This window comes from Toxotes jaculatrix, chromosome 14 (assembly GCF_017976425.1).
Source record: "Toxotes jaculatrix isolate fToxJac2 chromosome 14, fToxJac2.pri, whole genome shotgun sequence".
Lineage (NCBI taxonomy): Eukaryota > Metazoa > Chordata > Actinopteri > Toxotidae > Toxotes > Toxotes jaculatrix.
The window spans coordinates 16,234,651-16,257,940 of NC_054407.1; the positions used below are offsets into that span (position 1 = coordinate 16,234,651).

The 23,290-nt window shown below is 38.7% G+C and overlaps 1 protein-coding gene across 1 annotated transcript in view; it reads right to left on the reverse strand.

The window, feature by feature from the left end:
• Positions 1–23,290, reverse strand: part of st18 (ST18 C2H2C-type zinc finger transcription factor) — a 40,922-nt gene that overhangs the window by 16,205 nt on the left and 1,427 nt on the right. Inside the window, exons 3-6 of the mRNA XM_041055295.1 lie at positions 5,197–5,312; positions 2,214–2,265; positions 1,363–1,393; positions 1,021–1,208 (exon numbers count right to left, since the gene is read on the reverse strand). Coding sequence (XP_040911229.1) covers positions 1,021–1,208; positions 1,363–1,393; positions 2,214–2,265; positions 5,197–5,312 — 387 coding nt within the window. The remainder of the gene's footprint in view (positions 1–1,020; positions 1,209–1,362; positions 1,394–2,213; positions 2,266–5,196; positions 5,313–23,290) is intronic.

A 23,290-nucleotide genomic window follows, 5' to 3' on the forward strand; every position in this document is an offset into this window, starting at 1 on the left:
CCACTGAATATCAGGTTCAAAAAGGGAAAAATATACAGCAGTCAATCAACGTCGGATGATAGAAAGAAAACGTATCTAGAATACACAACAACAAAAGGAAAAATTGATGATGCACAGTGAATTACTTAGATAATTGTAATGTAATATGAACCCAGGAAACAAATAAATTCCATTTCCAATGAATCCACACAATTCAGTGAGCTACTCTCCTGGTCCATTTAACTACACACATGTGTACTATAATGAGCTGTAGACATTATGCCTAATTATGTATTAGACTGTGTTAGAGGGCCTAACAAAAGCTTTTGAAAGGGACAATTACGTTTGTTGCTTAGTTACATCGTTAAAAATATACCAAATCAGTGCAGATTATAGTGGGCGAGAATGCACATGTACACCACGAGCATTGTTGCCAAAATGCACAAAATTCGATTCATTAGGAAAAAAGAAAACATTTTCGCTGATGAAAAGGACAGTGGCATAAGTGAAAATAAACAATTTTTAACTGTTGTTGATGAAATTCTCCTGTTTGAGGAAAATCTTTGTAAGAAAAAAAAGAAAAAGATAAACATGAGAACATCAGCCAAGCAATGCTGACAACTCGTTAGTTTTTCACAATAGGCAACTTTAATAAAAAATCTACACAACAGAATGGAGGAAGTTTAATTTAAATCAAAGTGAACTGGTGCACTCCCCCATTCAGTTTTTCATTCTATGGATTCAATGGGATTGGCCTGGCTATTGAAAAAGGACAGATGAGGGGTCTGAAATCTGGCCTCATCAAAAGAGGGTAAAGCCACGCCAAAAATATCATGGCAGATCAGCTGTCAAAACTTCAATTTGTGGACGTGAGACACAACTAATGTGGACCCAGCAGTGTAGTCTTTCACTTCCACTGCACAATGACTGCGGCTGCTGGCTGATGGCAGAGGGAGGGAAATATGAATGCAACAGATGGGATTTTAAAATTCAGCGTCAATTGTTCATCAAAACAGACAAAACAACAGGACATCTGTTTACCTGCTGGAGTGTCAATGTTCCTCAGCTCTTCTTTGTCCTGTGGCGGTGCCAGGTCCTCGCTCTCCTCTTCACATGCCTCGCTGGGACTGTAGTGGCGGGGCTTCATCAGCAGGGACTTTCTCTTGTTGACGGGGGCGCCCTGCACCCCTTCCTGAGCACTCCTCTTCCTCGCCATGGACCCATATGGGCTGGAGGGAAGAGGGGAACGGACAAAAAGCGCAGCAGGGTCAACAGAGGCTTCAGCTGGCTCGTTTTAAAGGTCCAACTATTAAAATGTGTGATTTTAAGATAAGGATGAAAAAAAGTGAGAAGATTCAAAGTGTTCACATCATAAAATCGTACCTGTGCGTCTCAGTGATGCAGTCAGCCAGCCCTGTGAAATAAAGGCCAAGAAAGAACAGATAAAAAGTCATGTTTACATTTCCACTACAGTAGTGCAGCATCTGTCGACATATTCTTCATCAAAGGCCACTCACTACTTTTGGACTATTGCTAATGAAATTTTACAAGGCTGTGTAAATATTTGTTTTCTAGATAATGTTTTAGGGATGATACCACTCGGCCTAATACTGTTTTATCCAACCTTTTACCATAGATTTTATTCTCTTTTACAATGCCATCGGGTATAATCAGCATAAGGATGGAAAAGTGGTCCCCTCATTGATCTGAAAAGCTTTTCATTCAGTCTGCTCATTCTCCGGGAGACCAACAGTAGCTCATCCTTTGACAGCGTTGACAACATGATCTAAAAGGGTAAATCAATTTTCCCAGAGGCCTGCGTCAATCTCATTCACAAGTTCTACCCATACTCCCATGAAGCACAACCAATAATAACACTTTTCATGAATTTCCCCAGATGTAGTAATAGCTCCAATGTGAGCAGGCAGGCCTCAGAGGCCCTGAACACTTGCATAATGACATATCCAGTCTAGAGGTTTTCAATCACACAATATATACACACTCCTTAACTAATTTGAGCCAGTGTTCCAATTTAATGAAGTTATTCCCCTCTGAATAATGAAATGGCAGTGCAGTGCTCTTCAGACCGGTAAGATAATACATAAAATTGACAGTTATAAAGTTGGATTGTTGAACTGATACCCCTAACCCATGGCGATAAGTGGAATATGTGTGTGTGTGTGCATGCACGTGTGTGTAGTTAAAAGCAAACTAAAACTGAACGCTGCACTTACCTGTGCTACTGTTACATGTTTTTAGGGTTTGCTCCTCACCTTCAGAATCCATCTGTAAATAAAACATTGAATGTACGTATGAGCCACTAAATGACAGATTTGAATGTATTTATTTCTTTTCATTAATTTCTTTTATTCAAAATGTAAAAAAGGCTTAAACACTTTATAGATTTTTGTTGATTTTTGTCAGTCACCCAGAGCCAGTGAGCCTTAAAATCAATTTGTGTGCACGACAACATCACAAAGAGCTCCTAAAACACCAGTAATATGCAAACACATAACGTATAATGTTTTTGGGGAAAAAAAGTTTCAAAGGTGAGTAAAAATGTAATGACACTAAATAATGACGTTAAAGTACGGACAGCACCTCACTGTGTGTGTTTAGACAAAAATAGTTGCTAAAATCCATCCACTCTCGCTGGCTGTTGCTTGTGGGTCCCAAATAAAACCTATTAAACATAATTATTCCAGGCTGATGGTGGCGTATAGTGGTCACAGGCCAGTGAAATCTGTGAGTCATAGGATATGCTGTTACTTTTCCCTGGTAATGGGAAACATGACTCCTCTCTCTCGTTTGCTGTTGTGATTGAAGGCACTGACCTGTCATACATTTATAATAGGGGAGCAGGTGTGGCAGTGATGGACCTTAATTTCCTTTAATAAACCTTTTATGTGCCACACTCTTAATGCCACGCCGGGCCCTCAGAGGTCCTGCTCATAATAGGTTCATTACTTTTGATTACTACAGCCTATTGAGACAAACAACTCCCAAACACTATAGATTACATTCTGTAAAAACGAATGTACCTCATTAGTTTGTAACACTTTTCCACACAGGCATGTTTCAACATAAAGTATAAATTTGTTGTTCTGAAGGCAAAATGTTGCTCTTACATGCTACAATCTGAGATTGCAACATGGACATTAATCAAAGTTCAAATGATATTATCAGTGTCCCTAAATATCAACACTGAGTCACACACGTTTAATACCAAGGTGTGTTTTTTTTCTTTCTTTATTTGACATTTTAGACCTGCCCCTCTGATGTAAATGTTTAAAAATATTTTATCACTAAATAGTTTTTTAAAAATATAATATTCAGTTTCTCTAGTTAATCAAGAACAGTATTAGTGTAAGAGATTGCTGGTGTGCGTTTAATTAAAAAAAAAACAAATCTGTGCAAAAACGTGTTGCCATGTGCCTGTAGTTCCTATCACTGATAAACAATTAGTTTCAATGGGTTTAAGACTGTATCACATGTCTGACCATGGCTCAGTCTTTTTTTACACTGCGCGCAATATCCAGTTTCACAAATTATATAAGAAAATTTAAACCCTTTAAATCCCCACGTATGTGTTTACGGCATAAAAATAACAAAACCTATCTTTACCAGTGATTTTGACAAAATTATTCACATAACAAGGAACGTCAAGTAACGAGACATCGAGGGAGGCCTCGGTAGATGCTCTGTTGTACTAACAGGTAGTCCTGGCATGGCAACAACATGGACAAACATGTGACGCTGAATGTTTACAAAAGCAGAACAAATACATTCAGGGTCGAACGGGAGATTTTATTTTACACCCCCAACACAATCTGGCTGAAGACTTATACATGTACTTTCCCTTTTCATTACTATTGAATGAGAATTCTTTTCATCAGTGTATCATACATTTTTCAATACTATAGGTCTATAGAGTACTATAGGTCATATACTGAAGAAATGCAGGATTTGGTCATGGACATTTGAAAATGGAATGGTATTTAAATATTCAATAAATGGTTTATAACATATTTTAATATAGTTGTGTTTGAGACCAAGTGTAACTCCTCCTGTGGGCTCCCAGAAGTGGAGACTGGTACAGATAAAAAAAAACATAACAACAATATAGTAAAACGCAGTTGCAATAATATAAAATTTATCTTAATAACATAAGTTATAATCAGTGTGTATAGTGTATATATGTGGTAAAGTAAATGGAATTAAATATGACATTTACTGAACAATGGTGGAGGATAATAGCCAGTGTAATAACTGAAAAACACTGAAATTAAAAACAATTCTCTTTTTGTAGAAACTCCCTAAGAACAATGTTTTTAAAGGCTTTATCATTTACTTTTTGTCTTACCAAAAAATAATGCCACGTTGTGTCTCAGTAAGTGTAACAACAATGTGTGTTTCCATCAAATTTTTGTATCCTTAGCTATGATGGATCCTGCATTAAGAAGTTGTGTTGTACTCGCATTAAATGTTGTGAAGAAACTGCTCGGATTGTTGGTGGATCACATTTACAGATGTCCGCACACAGAAATAAGGCCAGCCACTGGGTTCAGTTTTTAAGGTTCGGTTGCATGTTTTTCCTTGTTTTACTATAAAACATGTTCACTTTAAATCACTGCACAGCATTTTCCCAAGTATAAGGTTTTAGATTTCAGAATGTTCTTTCTGAATGATTTCCATTCATTTCAGTTTGAAATTCAATTCACACAGACTTAAAACTAGAACAAGATAAGCTCAAGATAAGGAAAACCTTCCCAGTACATAGAATGCCTGTTTTAAAAAGAAAGTACTGTAATGGACTATGAAACCTAACAGCCTTACAATGAAGAAGTACAGAATAAATATCTCCTTAAACTATCTGTTATGGTTTCAAAGAAAGTTTAATAAGGCTCAAATTCAGCCGAGACAACTTGACATCTAAAGGCAACCATCACTTTAGAAAAAGCAGACTCAGCAACACCTTTTAAAGAGTATATTAGCTGCCAACCTCCCACAGCTCTGCATAAGTAAAAATCTCAGTTTGTGATCACTGTGGTCAAAGGCGCAGTGACACTCCCCCACTTAGCATGCTACTTATCCAAAACACTGTTACACAATCATTTATCCCCAGAGACCTTTTTTGTCCCAAACAAAAGTTATTTTTCCACTTTTAGAGTTTAAGCTCTGTCTGAGTCCTCCTCAGCGTTAGATTTATTTATTTACCTTTGACTGTTGTTTTCCAAGCGCTCTGTGGGGTAAGATGCCAGACCGACACTGTCCACCCTGGTTGATGCTTTCACACTTCTTATCTCTCAGGAGGCGATCATGTAATTCATTATCTACAACAGAATAGACACCAAACACAGAAACATGCAAACTTTAAACTTTTTTGCTAATACGAAAATCAATTTTATGTCTCTAAATCTTAAGGTTTTTCTCATTATGTTTTTTTCTTATGTTACATTCTAGGGACATGGATGAAAATATGCAGCGAGAAAAAGGTGGAAAGAGCATATTAATACCTCACATGGAATAAGGAACACAATGCAAATTGATTGCTTGACAGAGATCAAATTGCTTCCTTCTAATTAATACAAAACATCCAAGAGGGAAAACAAGGATGAACACAATGAGTACATTAAGCCTCTTCACTTCACAGATCTTATTATGGAATTATTTATTTCTGTTAGCTTTGAAAAAAAAAAAAAAACAACAACATCTTCTTAATTATAGCTCAGAGAGCATTTCCCCGGAAAAACAAAACTGGGGGAAAAAAGAAGAGGGGGTGAGGGAGGGAGGGTTATTCACTCAGTTTCATTAGCATATGAAAAAAGACTCACTACTATTGGAGCTGGTTCGTCATCTGCTGAATCATATTTATGCACCCACCCACCCCCCCTCATAAACACACATACACAAACCCCAAGTCCAACACAAATAATGCTTCTCAGAGGACTGTTTCCCTGCGTCTAGGGCAGATTTCTCTGGGGGAAAGGAGGCAGCCTGATGCTGAGGGTCTATGAGATTTTCTATGTGTTAATCTGGCTGCTAGGTGTCCTTGAGCCCAGCCCATTCCCCCCTAACCCCATCTGCTAGCATTCCCACCACAGAGGAGAGAATGGGCTGCGACTGGGGGTAGAAAAAGAGAGAGACCTTCCCAGTCCAGCAATCATGAATAACCATTGCCTCGCACCATTATCAGAGAGACTGGATCCAAGCTGAGATGGTGGAGAGGAAATATCTGTAAAACACCCCAACGCTCCTGACATTACTCTAACCACACTCTCGCATTTTGTTGTAAGTGATGCTATTATTATTATTTTCATATAATGCCTTATTAATACCGTGCAGCTGCTGTGGATATTCATCACTGACCTTGAGTCTTTGTGTCCCCTTGTTCCCAGCTTATCCGTGCACTTGGGATGCTCTCATGTAATTAACACAGACATTATTGTGATGGAGTAAAAAACTCTGCGCTGATACCTCATCTTGAAACCAATAAACCAGGCCAGAGTAGCAAAGTAAGATTCTGGAGACCATAAAATTAATTACATTATTTACTTTTTATTATTTCCTTTAGATAGGGGGTACAGGCGAGATGATAGAGGCAAATGAGATTACACAAAATAAGATTTCAAAATGTCAGTGCTGCACACTCAACCAACCAACTGTTATGATTAGATTACTCTTAATATAATTACTGTCTAAGGCTGTGTGTGGAAACAATGCATACATAAAAAACAGGAGCTGCGTCTTAACTGATTCCCATCCTTTTCTCCATGAGCCTTTTTCTCTTAACCTTTCTTCAACAGTATCATTTTGAATTATAGGGAACGGATGGGTGCTCTGTGCAAGGTCACTGTCTGGTGTGTACTCACCCCCCCTCCCACCTCTCTTCTTGTTTTTGTTTCCTCTTCCAGAAGCACACTGAGTGAAGGGTTAAAACTGGAATGGATTTAATTATGGAATGAATGGAATTATAATGCGCCTGCAGCAAGTTTTCCTCCTTATTTATTAAAGCAGCTGATGGGCCAGGTTTGATGAGCCACTTCTGGCATAATTGAGTCATCACACAAAGAGGGTTCCTCGCATTCAGAGTGGTTTTATCAGCAGCAAACAGACCTGATTACTGGCAATTACACTCTGATCTAGGGGAAGGAGAAAAAAAGGGTAAATGTGCGGGGTAACTTCTGTGTTTATAGTTTACCCCGGGAATAATTTTCACATTAATTTTACATGCTAAGTGTTTTCTGTTTATGTATAATAAAGAGCAAACGGCAGGAGATAGCACCTTTTACTTTCATATTTCCTTGTAATGAATGTCTGTGGATACAGCAAACTGATCACAATTTATATTTACCCCATAGGAGGTTTGTGGTATGCAGAGAATCAGCCTGTCTGGCTGAAAGGAAAAGGTGAGCTAGCAGCAACATACCTGCTTGGGAAGCGCTTACACCTATTCTGTGGAAAACAGGTGAAACTGTATACAGAACGCAGGTGAGGGCCTTTGCCATTTTTCACTGAGTTAAAAAAGGCTCGGTGCTCAGTAAATTCAGCTCTGCTCAGATAATAAAATCAACTTCCGTTCAGACAGTGCTTAAACAACTTTTCCTTTTTTGTCTTTTTTTGTGAGGTGGCCTGGGAGCCATCAGACGTCCCATCCCTAAATACCAGCTGGACATCAAAATAATGGCTGGGACATATTTAAGGAGGGGGGAGGGGACAAAAGAGGTCAAGGCTGTCAAACTTAAGGCTAAAACTTGGCCTAGAATCGTGTGTGTGTGTGTGTGTGTGTGTGTGTGTGTAAGTGAATTAAAATTGAAACTTAACCAACACTTAACAGCACTGGATAATTTGCTGTGTTTTATAAATAAGAAAATATTTTTTTTTTAATCAAAGGACATAAAATACTGAATAGTATTTCATAAATTAACTCCCTTGAATGTTTTATATAATAAGATGAGTTTATTTAGTACAAGCTAAAGATTTCAGTGAAAGAAAAATATTGGGCTTTTGTTTGTGTGCTCTGTATGTATATGCCCTGTCAAATTTAAGAAAAAAAAAATACTGTATCTGAAAGAAAATTATTCGGCCGGCAATTTATGAGCATTCCTCCTTGTGATAGAGGTTTCTGGATTCATGCAGACAGTCAAAAATCTTGAAGTCAACTGCGATTTCAGATATAACAGCCTCACAGTTACCCTGACGGCCAAGCAAAGTGTTTGTGCCTTTTGCCAAAGAGTACTTTTATAGAGGAGCGTATTGGCATCTTATCACTTCTCCAAGACAGAGATGCTTCAATAAAAGAACACAGCTCACAGAATTCTTAACAGACAATTAGGAGCCTGGCTAGCTACTATCGCTTCAATGATTTGTTATGATGGCATAACTACAGGGGAAACTTGTTATTGGACGGAGTTAGCAAGAGTCCCATAAAAGAGTCAGATGGTGACACCTTTGCCGAGGTGATTTATGAATCTTGTAATCGCTTTCCAAAGTCATCCCAAAGCCTTCCCTCTAAATTGAGTTCATCTGGAGCCGGACCACACAGAGGCACCAAGTCCAGATTGTTTCTTCTGACATCAAAGAGCCAATTTCTGTTTTTGACCAAATTTCTGGTGCTTTTAGTTCTCTTATCGTATGAAAGGGGCCTAGATGATATGCTATTTTATTTGTGAATTTCAATCCAATTAAGGACACCAAAAATATTGAGACAAATAAAATTAGTATCTTCTTGCACTGCACTATGCATCAATAGCATAATAAATGGAGCAGCAGACAATTCATCCATTGGCAAGTCTCCAGTCCGCCAAACCACTCTCATGTTAGTTTGAATCTTTGAATTCTGTCATGAACATGGTTTTTCAAACCTGTCTAATTTGGGGACAGGTGTTTGGGGAAAAAGAAGTTCCAGCCCTGGTGTAACAATGAGCAGAGTAATCCTGCTCATTGTTCCTGCCCAAGGAGGCCCTTTCATGGAGGAGGTTGCATGAATGCTACCAGGTGGTCTGCAATTTGGAGAAACGTAGTAACCGTTCCAGCTAATCCCCCCGTCACAAAAGGCAGGTCTCCAGTGCTCCGGGGCTCTCCGGGGCAAAGGGAAAAGTTTACCTCGAACACACAGTGTCTGAATGGAGTCAGGGACTCGAGCAGTGATTCCTAATCAGATTGCGCTGAAGTGAACAGCTCGCATGGCAGCTGTAGTTTTCCCAGGGTTAATTACCTTTCACTGCTCTCTCTAAATGAGTCAGCTGTTCCTGTCATTAAACAACTCCACTCTATCTCTGCTCCTCTGTCCTCCACACACATGTGCACATGTGCACATGGGTGCACAACACACACACACACACACACACACACACACACACACACACACACACACACACACACACACACACACACACACACACAGTCACGTCTCCATGACTTCAAAGGACATTACAATGACTTACATTACATTCATTTCCTGGAGACTTACTCTAACCTTAACAATAACTACTGCTTGCCTAACCCTAACCCTAACCCTTACCCTAACCTAAAAATATCACCTTCAATTTAATGGAGACAAGTCCCCATAATGTGTCTGTGTAAAAAGATTTAGGTCCCCACAAAATAAGTAATGCCTGGATCAAACACAAACACAAACACATGCACACACACACACACACACACACATTACACACGTTTTGGGTATGGTGATCAAGCTACAGTCTATTACAACATCAATTATTTGGATATTACTGCGACTTTGATCAATTTACTTATAAGTCAGTGGCTGAAATTGCAAACTGAGGTTGCTGTCTTTTCATTTATGCTGCTGATGTTTATGCAGATAGAAATCAGTATTCCCAGTATACCTCCCTTACCCTGTTGAAGGGAAAATAATACCAATCTGTCAAGGTCTTAGTCTAAACAGCCCCTTTATTACTAATTGAGTGCATATAGGAAGCAAACATGTTCACATATGCACACACACAAACACAAGCATACGTACATACACACAAACACGCAGATACACATACATGCACACACACCAACACAGAGTCCAGCTCCGATATAGTTGTGCTGTCATCAATTCTGAACAATCTGTCTGCTTACTGAGCTCAGTGGCTCAGGATGTTGGGGGAGTTTTAAGTGATTTTTGCCACTGTATGGTAAAATCCCTTGGCCACCTGGATTACAAACTCTAGTCCTTTAACTCATGCCAGTATAAATCCGTGTTAACTCGGATTTACCTCTGGCATATGAATTCTCAATCTGCGTAAGCTTTGTTTGGAATGAGCTGAACATAAGTATTTCATGCAGTAAGGATGCCCAATGGTGAATTCCTATTTCTGTGAAACACACAGTGGGAGATACTTCGGGACTAAATCAGTTATTAGAATAACGAGAGAAGCCTCAAGCGGCGTTTTAGTACACTCAAGAGGTGAGGCCCGTGTAACCGTTTACAACCAGGTGGAAGTGTGCAATACTGCACTGTGAAATCCACGTAACCATGGTGACGGATATAAACTCAGAGCTGTACGCTATGGTCAAGAGTTTAATCAGATTCCTTACACCAAGATTTTGCTTTGCTTATTGTCAGACAAACATTATTTGCTCAGTTGTTCAAACATAAGCCCTGGTCTGCTACCAAAGCGATCATGATAAAATAAAATATGGCTGGAGGATCTAAATTAAGTATTATCCAATATCCATACAATCTCTCACACTCACACACACACAGTCGCAAGCATACGCACACACTTCTGGGCTACCAGAGTTAAGCCAGACTATTTTGTACTTAAAAGGTTAGCAGGGCTGTTTTGTGAGTTTGATCCATGCTTGCCAAATCAGCAGATGGTCCATGAATATGATTATATGCATCAATAAAAGGAGTAATCTTTAACAAAATGTAAATTTGACTTAAGTCCAGGGTTTAATATATGCAATGGACTTTAACCCACTTTCCAGCCTGACAGCTGAGCATGATAAGCTAATGCACTTAAATTTTTGTATTACAGCAATCACTACTGATGCTCCAATGCCACTATTCAGAGATCAAAGATACACGATATCTGCACAATGTTCACAATGTGCATGTCTGTGTCGCAACAACACCTATTCTAGTATCTAAACAGTCCAGCAATCGGTACAAACTGAGTCTAGGTGCTTAACAAGACCCTCTCTTGTGCTTGTGCATGTTTTTCTCTGTTATACATTTCAGTGCTCTTTAGACAAATCCTTGTACAACAGCGAGTTAAGCTTTACTCAAGGATCAACAATAAACTATCTCTGAGTAACCACACCATTGACAAATACAGGCACAGACACAAAAAAACATAAACCTTTATACTTTTGTGAATAAAAACCAAGTCATAGCTACGATACACGCTGACAAGTTCAAGGACAAGGCAAGAAAGTGACTCAGAGGAGGAAATGGAGAGAAAACTTTTAGCAGCAATTCAAAAGTTAAGAATGGTCAAGTAAAATGTGGTAATCTCCTTCAGAGTCACACAGAAAAGCATCAATGTTGCTGACCCTTCCATGAATCTACTTATCTGAGCCTGAGGCTTACACAGCACAGCACATCCTTACACAGACAAACACAATCACTTGTCTCCTACATCTAAATGCGCTCGTGTTAACATGTCCGACAGGGCAGAATCGCGAGCTCGACTTACCATGCCCCTTTTAGCCTTTGTTTTGCATCTCATAGTGACATCGGGGAGGAGACGGAGCAGAAGGATATCGAGGTGGGTTACAGGGTAGTCCAGAGTCTCGCTGCTGAGAGAGTGTGTTTGGTTGGTGTGTGTGTGCAGGGACACTGTGATATTCACCCGAAACGCTAAGCTTTTTTTTTTTTTTTTTCCTTTTTTTTTGTAGCCTTTGTGTCATTCACTTAACAACCAATCTCATTAGCTGCTGGGCTACAATGGGCTGAATTATTTTCTGTGTAAATACACCACATGGTGATCCTCAAGGTAAGACCTCTGAAGGTCTTTTTAATCACATAAAAGATAGATTCTCCCAGAAAAAAAAAGAAAAAAAAATCAACGACTATTAGAAAGAACAGGCTGCTCCTAAAAAAAACTGAATAAAACAGTCATTTAGAGTGATTTTAATTGTGAAATGAGATTTATATTCCTCAGGGTCTGTCATGAAGAGGGTGCAAATGTGTAATTATGTGGCTGTAATTAATATAACATGGTGATATATATATGCAGGCTTGACTTTATAATAATACTTTGAGCACATATGCAGCCTAATAGGTAATATGAGAAAGGATGGATGGCTGGATGTTCAGAGGTGCTCATGCAGCTCAGCTTTTTAAAAAATATTAAAGGATTGTAGAAGTAAATTATATGATGTCAAGTAATCAACACACACACAAAGACTAGATGTTTTAAAAATTGTGTAATTTTTTTTTTTTTTTAACAAATCTCTTGCTGCTGTGCCTGTTGGTGCACAACCATGAATCCATACAAAATGTAACTACTGTAAGTACTTGAAGTCATGACAGCTGTCTATAAGCATCAGGGACATGTCTATTGGCCAACTTGACCCTTGTTAGAAAACAAAACAAATACAAAAAGAAAATACTGCAGCCTGGGACTGCCGAGCCGGGTCACTGGAGATTTTCCAGACAAACGCCGCACAGGGGAGGGGAGGGGAGGGGAGGAAGAATAAAAAGGACAGGCTCAGAATCTCATTTTAACAGACCGCACACAATCTGGGCTCCCACAGAACTATCTCTGCCTGACCGCTTTCTATTTATCCCTTATCAGTGTTTACCAACCGCTAGTTTTCTTTCATTCACACTGTGAGGCAGTTCTCTTACTATCAGTCAACAGCTGACACCGTGGAACAGCCTCAAAGGCAAGAGGAAGGGATCAAAACTAAACCAAAGCTGTTTAAACAATACAACAGAGGAAATAAATTCATAAATCCTAATTCTTCCCAACCCACAAGGGTATAAGCAGATCCTTTATAGTTAGGCCAACAAACAAAACCACAGCCAATGAGGTACATTACAATCAAGGTAAATTCTGAAATATATTTAGAAAAAAGAGAGGCGGAAAAAAATCCCATGTAATATTAATTGGGAACATTTCATAGCCTTGCCCTGTCAAACAAATATAACTATTCAGGCTTTTTCTGTTGTTGAAAATCCTACCTGATTTAACCTTGTTAACATGTTTACATCCTTTTTCTTTAAAGTAGCACCAAGCTAGAAATTATGATTGACATTATACGCAACCCTGACATTTTATTACGATTTTCAAAATTTTATAATCATCATTAAATGACTGGTTTTAGGATGAGTCCACTAATGAAAAAAAAGCCAAAACCAGAAAAAAAAAACATTCAGTGTAAGCCTATACCATTGTCAAAATGAGGATTACTGTTATCTAGAACTCTATATGCTTATAGTATATATTATAACTATAAACTATAATTAAATATACTGATATTTAATTTACAATAGGATACATTTAAATGTATAGGTTATTACGAACATTATTTCAAAGTGATATATTTCCATTGTAAGAAAATCCTGACACTGTATGGATTATACATTTACACATTTATCAGTTTTAAACAATACTACATGCTACACTGAAATACTAATTAAAAATATAAGCTATGTTGCTAAGACAAAAAAATAAATTAAAATAAATAAATTTGAAAGGTATTGTGCTTTGTACTGTTGCTTTACATTTTTTCCAGCAGGACACATAAACAGCACCATTTTTTTTCTGGAATACTGTTCAAAAGTTAAGTAATTAATTACATTTATCCTTTCACCAGCTGCTCAACAGCAGATGGATCATTTCTGAGACCTTGTTGAATTAAATCCACATAATTCATTTTCCTGGATTAACTAACTGAAGTTTGAGTAGGCAAAAACAGGTAACACAGTGTGTTTTAGGCTGACATGTATGCTGAGCTTTTTTTGTGCGATTTTGTCGTTTACATTGTGTGTACCCGACGGCAATTGGCTTAAAATTAAAACTACCCATTCTTCTTCTTCTTTTTTTTTTTTTTTTTAAATATCTCAGAGCTCGAATGACTTGATTTTAATTTCTTTGTTAAATAAATGTAAACAAATACAAATCAAATTTTCATTCACAGACATTTGGTGTGTGTCACAGCTATGTGAATAAGTTTGTGAGTCCAGTTTTGTTGGGCAGCAGGTACCATGGACAGTTCCTGGAGGCGGACAGAAGTTACATTAGTGTGCTGTGTAGCAACTAACATCCCTGAGCTTTGAAGAGGAGGGTGGGGAGCACAGAGGAATAATGCCTTACTTATCACTGCTTTACCACACATCCCTGTTATAGCCTGTGCTGCTATTGTAATTAAAACAAAGTGTAAAAGAGTACGTTTTTAACCTCGCTAATGTCTTCTGCCTTTGTAAGCTACCATCTCTAAATAACTTCCAAACTTTTCGAAGGATTATCGTCATGTGACGCGGTTACACAATGATGTGTTATCTAATGTCTTTTGTTGCTCTTTTCATGTTTATTAGGAGATGCGATCTGACTGAAATAAGCTGATGGAGTTATGATTAAATGGAGGCTAACAGGGACAATGACAACTGGCATTTCAATTTATTTTACCACTGAAAATTTTACACATTTTTCACAGAAATTCTCCAAACCTAAAAATGATTTAAGACCTCAATCACAGAGTATAATGCCTCTGAAAGACATTGCAAAAGATATGACTGGCATATGTAGGAGATGTTGTTAGTTTACATATATATTTTTAACTCTAGGCTATATTGTTTATTTTATGTGGTTCAAAAGACCAAAGTACAAAATCTAAAAAGACATTAAAGTTGTGATACTAAGATAAGGACTCTAAGTTCATTCTCTAACCAAGGCCTGAACTCAAAATCCTACCTTTCTCTAACAATGGTGTCAACTTAAAGTTGAGCCATAGAAGCAGATTCTGAGCCATTAGAGTGCCGCAAGTTACTGGTAAATGATGAACTTTTCTAACCAGCATCCGTCCTCCTAAATCAATAGTTGCTCTGGAGACTGTCGAGTGCTTTGGCCCCAGAGAATATGTTCAAAGCTGAGACTTGCCCACGTATAACACAAAAGTTCACGGTCGACTGTATTACTATCACACCAGATTCAGCTTTTGCTAAATTAGCTTCAAACTTTACCACAGTCACAATTACAGAAATTCAAAACAGAATGTAAAAATTTGGCCCAAGTGAATTTGTACAATTGTAAGACTTGTACATGGAGTATAACACAAAAGCTGATTTGTAGATTATTTTTGCAGTCACACTACCTTCAACACAAGCTTGTAGTTTTCAAACTTTACTGGAGTTACAGTGCAAATTACAGAAAGCCACCAACAGGATGCAATAAAATACTTCACGGACTGTTCAAATATGTTGTTGGAACACAGAGTCAATGTTTAAGTGCATTAGGCTCAGTGGTCTTGTATGTACAGCTGTCACTGTCAAAGCCACAGGCAACCTGACAATGCTTTGTCCCTGCACACAATACAGACATGTGTTCCTCTAAGACAAGCTTATATTCCACACAAATGCTGTGAATTTAATCTAGGTAGACAGTATCTCATGCTATCTGGATGATAAAAAATAGGTCATGCATCGCAAAAAACAGTTTGAGCCATTTAATCTCCTCTCAAACTGTCTGAAACCTGGACAGAGGCTACGCTCACTTTCCAGCAAAGATTTGAAGAACACTGAATTGTATCAGGCAAAACGATGCTCATCACCAGAGCAAAATTTTCTAAATACCCCCTGACACGGCTCAAAACAAACGCCAGCAAAAGCCTATTTCACACAATTGCGTAAAAGCCACAGCACACAAGTTTAGCAGCTGAGTGGAATCTAAGTGTAAAATCTAAGTAAGTTTCTAACACTTGCAGATTTCAGCTCCTGTTTTGAATTCCATATGACAGCATCTAACAGCATGAGCTAAAAGGCTTGTCGTTCACGTATGCGATACAGAGCATCAGTGATGATAAATGCTGACCAAACTGACAGTATATTAAATAAAAAGAACTTTGACACCAACCTAGTGCTGTGATCCAAAAAGTTTGATTTTCTCCCAGTTTCTTGATAGCTGAGCTGGTGCTGTGGCTTTGAAAGGTAGTCCCCAGGAATATGACATACTGTGCCTTTGACAGCCTCGAGATAAGCACCTGCGTTCGGGTCCCTTTTTACGTCACACCTCCCCATTCACAGCCCTTCAACATGATGCACATTTGCACATCAACAGCCACCAACCCCCCTCCTCGCTCTACTCCCACATCCGCAAAACACACAAACAGGCACACAAGAAGGCAGATGCGCACTAGCCTCTACTCATGCGCGCGTACACTCGCACAGACACATGCACCACAGATTTGTGTGCGCTTAGTGGAGATGCAACATACACGCAGGCAAACACACGTATGAATTACACACGTATACACTCACAGGTGATTTTTTTTCCTTTTTTTTTTTAAACTCCTTCATCCAGCTTTACTCACATATCGATCCTTATTCTGTGTGTTTAAAAAAAAAAAAACTTTCACTTGCTTTGTCATAGGACCGGGGCATATGCCCTCCCAAGCTCCTCATACATCACTCATCATGCAAATGAGAGGGAATGTCACTCCTCAGCAGCAGATGGCCAGGGATGATAACAATGGCTCAACAGACCAGTTTCAATGTCTGCGACTTTATCGCTACGGCAACAACAAAAATAGATGATATGAAATCCTTGTCTGTTAATTTGATTTCCTCCCTTTTTAATGTTTGTACCTGTCAGTCTGTTTCATTTCTCCTGGACCATTTGAATGTAAAAGCTTTGTCCGAGGTTTTCTGTCACAAGAAGTCTGGCTATCAGTAAAGGCAGAGACCTGGAAATGATTTTTGGTGACTACGGAAGGCTGCTGCCTAGCAGTTATTCAAGTAATTAGGTGTAATTCCTCCCTGTAGGCCATGTTAGCCTCCTGGGTTAGCTCATGCGTTCGACAGGCCTGGATAGAGACAGGGAAGAATAAAAGAAGAAAGGGGCCCCGAGAAATCACAAATGCAGCTTTTCAAACACCCCCCTCGCCCTCCCTACCCCCACCGCAACCCCCCCCACCCCACCCCAACCCAAAGTGATGTCACCCTGCGTCCTGCTGACTCCTGTTCATACAAGCCCCCGTAGCAGAGAGTAAACAGTGGAAGCGTTTTGCAAACAGGGCCAGATTACAATGACAAAGGCAACCACACTTCTGGGTGGAGCCTGGGGCGAGGGGGGCAAAAGAGGGGGGTGGGATGGTGTGGCTCAGGATTTAAAATAAGTGATACCCATGAGGGGCCCCCCCTCAAGATCCAAGCGTAGCCCTTCCCCAGCTGATGGCAGGGGCCACCCAAACACGCTTATCTCTCGGTGATGTCCCCCCCAGGTCCCCAGAGACTGACGTGTGAACACAATATGTAATAATAATGTATTTTCAGTTCTTTTTTTCTGTGATTTGTGCATTTGGTTATGCAAGGCTGGGGACTTGAGGATGGAGAATATCATTACTTAAGGTTTGGCAGTTGACCATCACCTTGTTTAATGCCTCATTTGAAAGTCTAATTTCTAACTGTCTTCAAGAGCCAATTCATGGTACACAGTAAAAGAGACATACAAAGAGAGTAGACCTGCTCTGTTTCCCCTCTTTTCGCATTTGTGCCTGATGATCGTACAAATATATGAGAGTAAAGAATCATATATCTAAGCATCTTATCAAATATCATTATTTTCTGATGTAGACAATCTCTCTGTAAGGGCACAAAAAGCTTGTTCTAGGGATGATTATTTCTTGTCCTGTACTAGACATCTGTATTGCTGAAGGAAAACACAAAAAGAATCAACTCATGTAACGCGATCTTAACAAATCATGAGAAAGCAACATATTGAAGACTACAGTACACCACCGTTACAAAATGTAACATTTTTTTTTTGGGCTCCAACATCTGTTCAAATCTCTACAAAAAAAAAAAAAAAAAGAGAGACCTCATTCAGAGCCGGCATAGAACATAAACTAGTGTTTTGTCAAGCTATTTCATCAACTGAAAATGTGGGCATAACTGGAGAGAGCTGATGGAGAAATGAAAGAGGAGTGGGTTGGACAAAATTACATGTCAAACAAGGGTTCACATTTAAAAAGTCCTGCTCATATTTGTAGAAAGTGTTTGATTGCATTTAGAAAGGTATTACAATGGGTCACATCTGTGTCTAAAAGCTTTTTGCATTCTGCTGCAAATTATGTAAGCAAAGTGAAGTGTCACAGCACCCTGTTGTTTTGAGCACTATACCTTCCTCCTGTGAAACCTACACAAATATGTTTAACTGAATTCTTCTAATGCACTGCAGGATCAAAATGTCAGCAGTATAACTTCAACAAACCCCCTCACTCAACACCCCGCCCCGTGATTTCAACAAAGCTACGCGACTAATTTCGCATGGCAGCCCATACACCAAAACAACAATGCATATTCACACTGTGCCACTGAGTATGATAGATGTGTAAAAATCTATATTAAACTGTGGTTAATTTCAGCTAAAACGCTTTAAGCTTGGTCTAAAATGCTTCTTCTTGGTGGTACTGAACCCTCATTGTGCAACCACTTGATGCCGCTTGTTCATCACAGAAAGTCACATAAAAGGACTGAATTAAATTTTTTTAAAAATATATTTGCATATGCAAATACGAGGAACTAAACATAAGTACATGTTGTTGATATGGCTCCAGGATGTAGAACTATCTTTATGTTAATGTCAGCAGACAGGGAATATTCTTTTGAAAATACACTACATTTTTCATGGGGATCATTATCTACACTGCATGTCACTGTGTCTCAGTTAAAAGAAATGATTAGATTACTTCCCAGCAATCCCCTTTGGGGCGATTTGTGTGTGACCATGGGCAACCTTACAGTATGTTTATTCAGTGTCCTTTGAAGACACTTCAATAACATTCAAAATGGTTTATGGACAAATATAGGATGTTTTCCATCTCTGCCTTGAACCAATACCTTTGGAACTAGGACTCTGATTATATTTGTCTTTGTTGTCCAAAACTAACAATATAACACCTACAGGTAGTCCCTGAAAACTAATAAAATGACTGAGTGGTCAAAGATACAGGTTTACTAGCTGGGACAAGGGACCAAACATGTTCTTATCTGGTGTAAAATTCACACTTAAGAATGTACATTCCGTGCATGGAAACAAAAATTCACTAGTAATTCTTAAAATCCATAAAAAATGTTGACTAAAATGGCTGAATTCTGTAATTATTTATACAATTGCAGGTCTAAATTATTGACTTTATCAGTTACAATGAAAAGCATCATTCATTCTTGGTCACTACTTATTCTCTACCCACACTGCCCTCAAATTAGAAAATCTGACTGCTTACATCTAAGAAATCAATGCCTGACTGGTCAGTCAATGCCTGCCTTTTGTGGTTCATGGGCCGTGGACTCATTGTGTTGTGTCATTGAGAGGTTAGGTCCAGATCTGGGCGTCTCTGTGGGTCCCTGCCCATCTTTTCTACTCAGGCGGGCAGACAATGAAGCAGACACGCCTATAAATGGCAAGATAGGAGCTTGGATGTTCAGCCAAAAACGAGCATCTAAACAATGGTAACAGGTGTGTATAATGCGTGCTTTGATAATGACCTTGGTGGCCGTAATAGTATGTCTAGACACAACTAACAGGAGGCATTTCTGTCTGGTCTCAGAAGTCCCGTGGGTGCTTAACTGCAAGATCCTAAGCAGCAGATATTGGTTGGAAGCAATGAGAAGCATCAGAAAAGTTAAGTCTGCCACTCAATGGTAATTTTTTTCTGTCTTTAAAATATTTGTAGGGCAGTTTGCATAATAAGCTAAAATCATCTTGAGTATTCAGAGATATGCACTTGAATAAATAGAAAAAAACTCCATTAATGTGGATGGCTTGCAATTTTTGATTGTGCCAGATACAGGAAGCTTGCTGACATGAACTAAAATGCAAATGCCCTTTGAGCAAAACAAAGAAATTGATTATGAAGTAAGTTTCTTCAGCACAAGTAGCTGGCTTTGAGTGATTAATGGGGGTGGGTCATTGATTTCCTTTTGTTTAGATCTTGGTTAACTTTCTGGAGACACAATTATAATTTGTTTCCAAACAATAAATCCAATCTAGCTTGAGCAAATTAAATTTCCCTATGGCCTCTTCTGCGTCATTTTACCTCTGAAATGGGTTGTTATCAAAAGGCATTGCATGTAAATGTCTGGTGTTTCTGTTTATTTTTGATACATTTCTGATTAGACATTGTTTTTCTCAGTATATTGGAAGGTGAGCACCTCCTAAGATTAGAGAGAGCTGTTTTCAGAGATCTGCATGACTTGTCAGCTGCAGTTCTAAGGGTTAATCTTCCCATTCTCACTTCAATAGCTGTATGTCACACACATCAGCATTTCTGATGAGCCATTTATCTACAGTATATGAGAAATACTGTCTACATGTTCTCTGAAACATGCCAAAATGTTGTGTATTTGTTGAATGAGCACATGTTGTCTGTCTTTACATTAGCTTTGCTAAAGGTAGGTGAAATATTTTTGAGTTATGACAGCACAATATACTTTATATTTCTGCATATTTGCAAGTCAAATTGCAGTTTTTCTGACTACTTTACTGAAAGGCTTTTTGCCATATTCTTCAGCTCTACAACTTTGAAAACTTCAACAGATCCAGACATTTATACTTCCTGATTTCTCGCATCATCTCTCCAAGATAGTGATAATACGATTTCTGTGTTTTTCGCTGTTGAGAAACAAACTGGATTATGAACAGATCACTACATAAACAGCTTTCTAAAAGGAGGCAGCTATTTTAAAAAAGGCTGAAGAAATGCAAAGAGGGATTTAAATTTTAATTTGAATTTATTCCAGCAAGTGAAAGGTTCTTTTGAGAGGGGATTTCAGCAAAGATGATGGTATTTAAAAGTGATAAACAAGCATCTAAACCTCCAGTGGAAAACAGTCATTTTGCTCCTTTCTAGTGTAGGGGAGGAATTGGGCTTGCTATGGTCACATCCAAAAAATAAGAATAAGTAATAGTAGTAATTAAAATGTAAATAAGCGAGATCCATGGAGATATTTCAACTGATTTCTGTCATAAATTGTGTAATTAACATTTTGTCTTGACACACCTTGTGACTCTGGATGTATAGCTATATGTCCTCAGGTGCAAATTCATGTTCTCTGTGTACTTGGCATGGCGTACTTTATACTGTATATGGATGCTTAAAAAATCTTTCACACTTATCACATGCAATTTAAATCTTGTGCCTCAACACCAGAGAGGAACATCAGGCAAAGTTAAAAATTAAATGCCTTACAAATTAAGACTTGTGTTAATTAAGGATTGTTGTTGTGCAGTTTGAGGCCGTATCTCAAAAATTCTAGTGAATTTGTTGTCGAGTGATTCACTCTTGGCAGTCACATGTCACATTTGTGTGACAAAGGCTGTGATTAACCAGGCCTGTCATCTATTTTATTTGTAATAAATAAATTATAAGGATGTGACTGGATTTCAAATGTTTCTATTCTCTTGTGGATGACCACTAAACTTAAGCAGAGAAACCTATGCCACACAAGAAAGACAAAGAGTTACATCATTTTGTTGAACAGTTAATCCGATCATGGACAGTGTTTGTGCATTTGCTATCTTCGGAAAATGCCAGCAAAGGCGCTAAGTAAACCTATTTTACAAGACTCCCTCACAAGGATACAGTGCCAGTATCGGGATAAAATTTCACACAGCGGCATGGCTCAGTCACATAACCTAAGCAGGCTTAGGAAAATGGAACACTACAAAGTATTGCACTTTCTTCCTGTATGTCTGTTGTGCCATACAAATTGCTCAGAGAGATGCAAGTTTGAGCATGAAAGCCAAAGTGAACTAATGGCTGAATAGCACATAGATACTGTTGTTAATGCTCTGAGTTGTTTAAAATGGTAGATTATGGAAGTGTGCACCTGGCATTCTGCAGGCTAGCCTGGCAACACTCCTCCCTTATAATTATAATGAACACACAGTAATTCAGGGTTGAGGCTGAAATACGAATGATGTCCTCTGAGACAGCTTGTTTTAATGGTTATGCAGAAGAGTTCCTAGAAGTGCAGATGGCAGATGCAGTGCCTTTGAAGCTATTTACAGATTGTACACTACAAGGTATGGAAAGATCCACAGTGTGAGGCCATATTGCTCTTTTGTGCTGCTGAATTAGACATTACACTGGCTCATGAACCACTAATGAAAGCTTAAGATATATATTTTAGAGTATATTTACTCCAATGCTGATAGCTCATCAAATTAACAGGTTATATAGTAGTAAAGAGAGACCATGGCCTGATGAAGACTGCATGGCCTGCGTGTTTCATCCAAACACCCCACTGTTCTTACTTTGTCCACATAGGGGTGCATTTGCTCAAAACTTTGGTCCTTGTGTAATCTTTCATTACAGAGCGTCAGAAGCCTAATTTCAATTTTTTGGAGGCACAAAAATCCTCTATTGTATGAGACTGTACTGTACATTTTGTACAACGTGGGCCATAAAAGGCTGCAGAAAAGATAAGAGCCAAATGCTACATGAAATGAAATGATCATAAACAGTGCATATTTGTTAGAACATTTTGCTTTGTTACATACCTATCTCCATATCTCCACAAACACTGAGTCACCGAAACTGGCATCTCTAGCTATTTACAGTTATGGTTATTCACATACTTTAATTGTAAAAAATCATTTCTCATAATTATACTTTTTACACATTATGTGATCTTCTCATTTTTTTTCTGCGTCTGGATCCTGAATATAAAAGCCATATGTTTGTACCTGTTTGCGCTGAAAATATTCCCCCAGACTGTCTTTATGTACAGCATAGTTAATATATCTCTTTCCCTGGCACGATCCCAAACTTATATAAAAGAGTGTGGAGCCTTTGAATCAGACCACTGCTGTGATACAAGAGCAGGTATTGAAACAACAAAAATGTTAACTCCAAGAAAAAGTTTTGCCGCATTAAAGTCACATAGGAGCCACATTAGCATGTGAAAAGAATAAACAGGAGCATTCTCAGTTACACACTCCACCTGGCTGCTAACCAACGTCCTTGTCAGAAGTCCACCCACCGCACTGGCTAACACTGAAAGACCTCCTGGGGACCGCAGTGACCATTCACTCGGTTCTCTCTTTTTCCCATGCACCTGTGACTGTTTTTGTGTTTGCTATTTTTTGCTTTGTCTTTTTCTGGCAACACTGTATCATCGGAG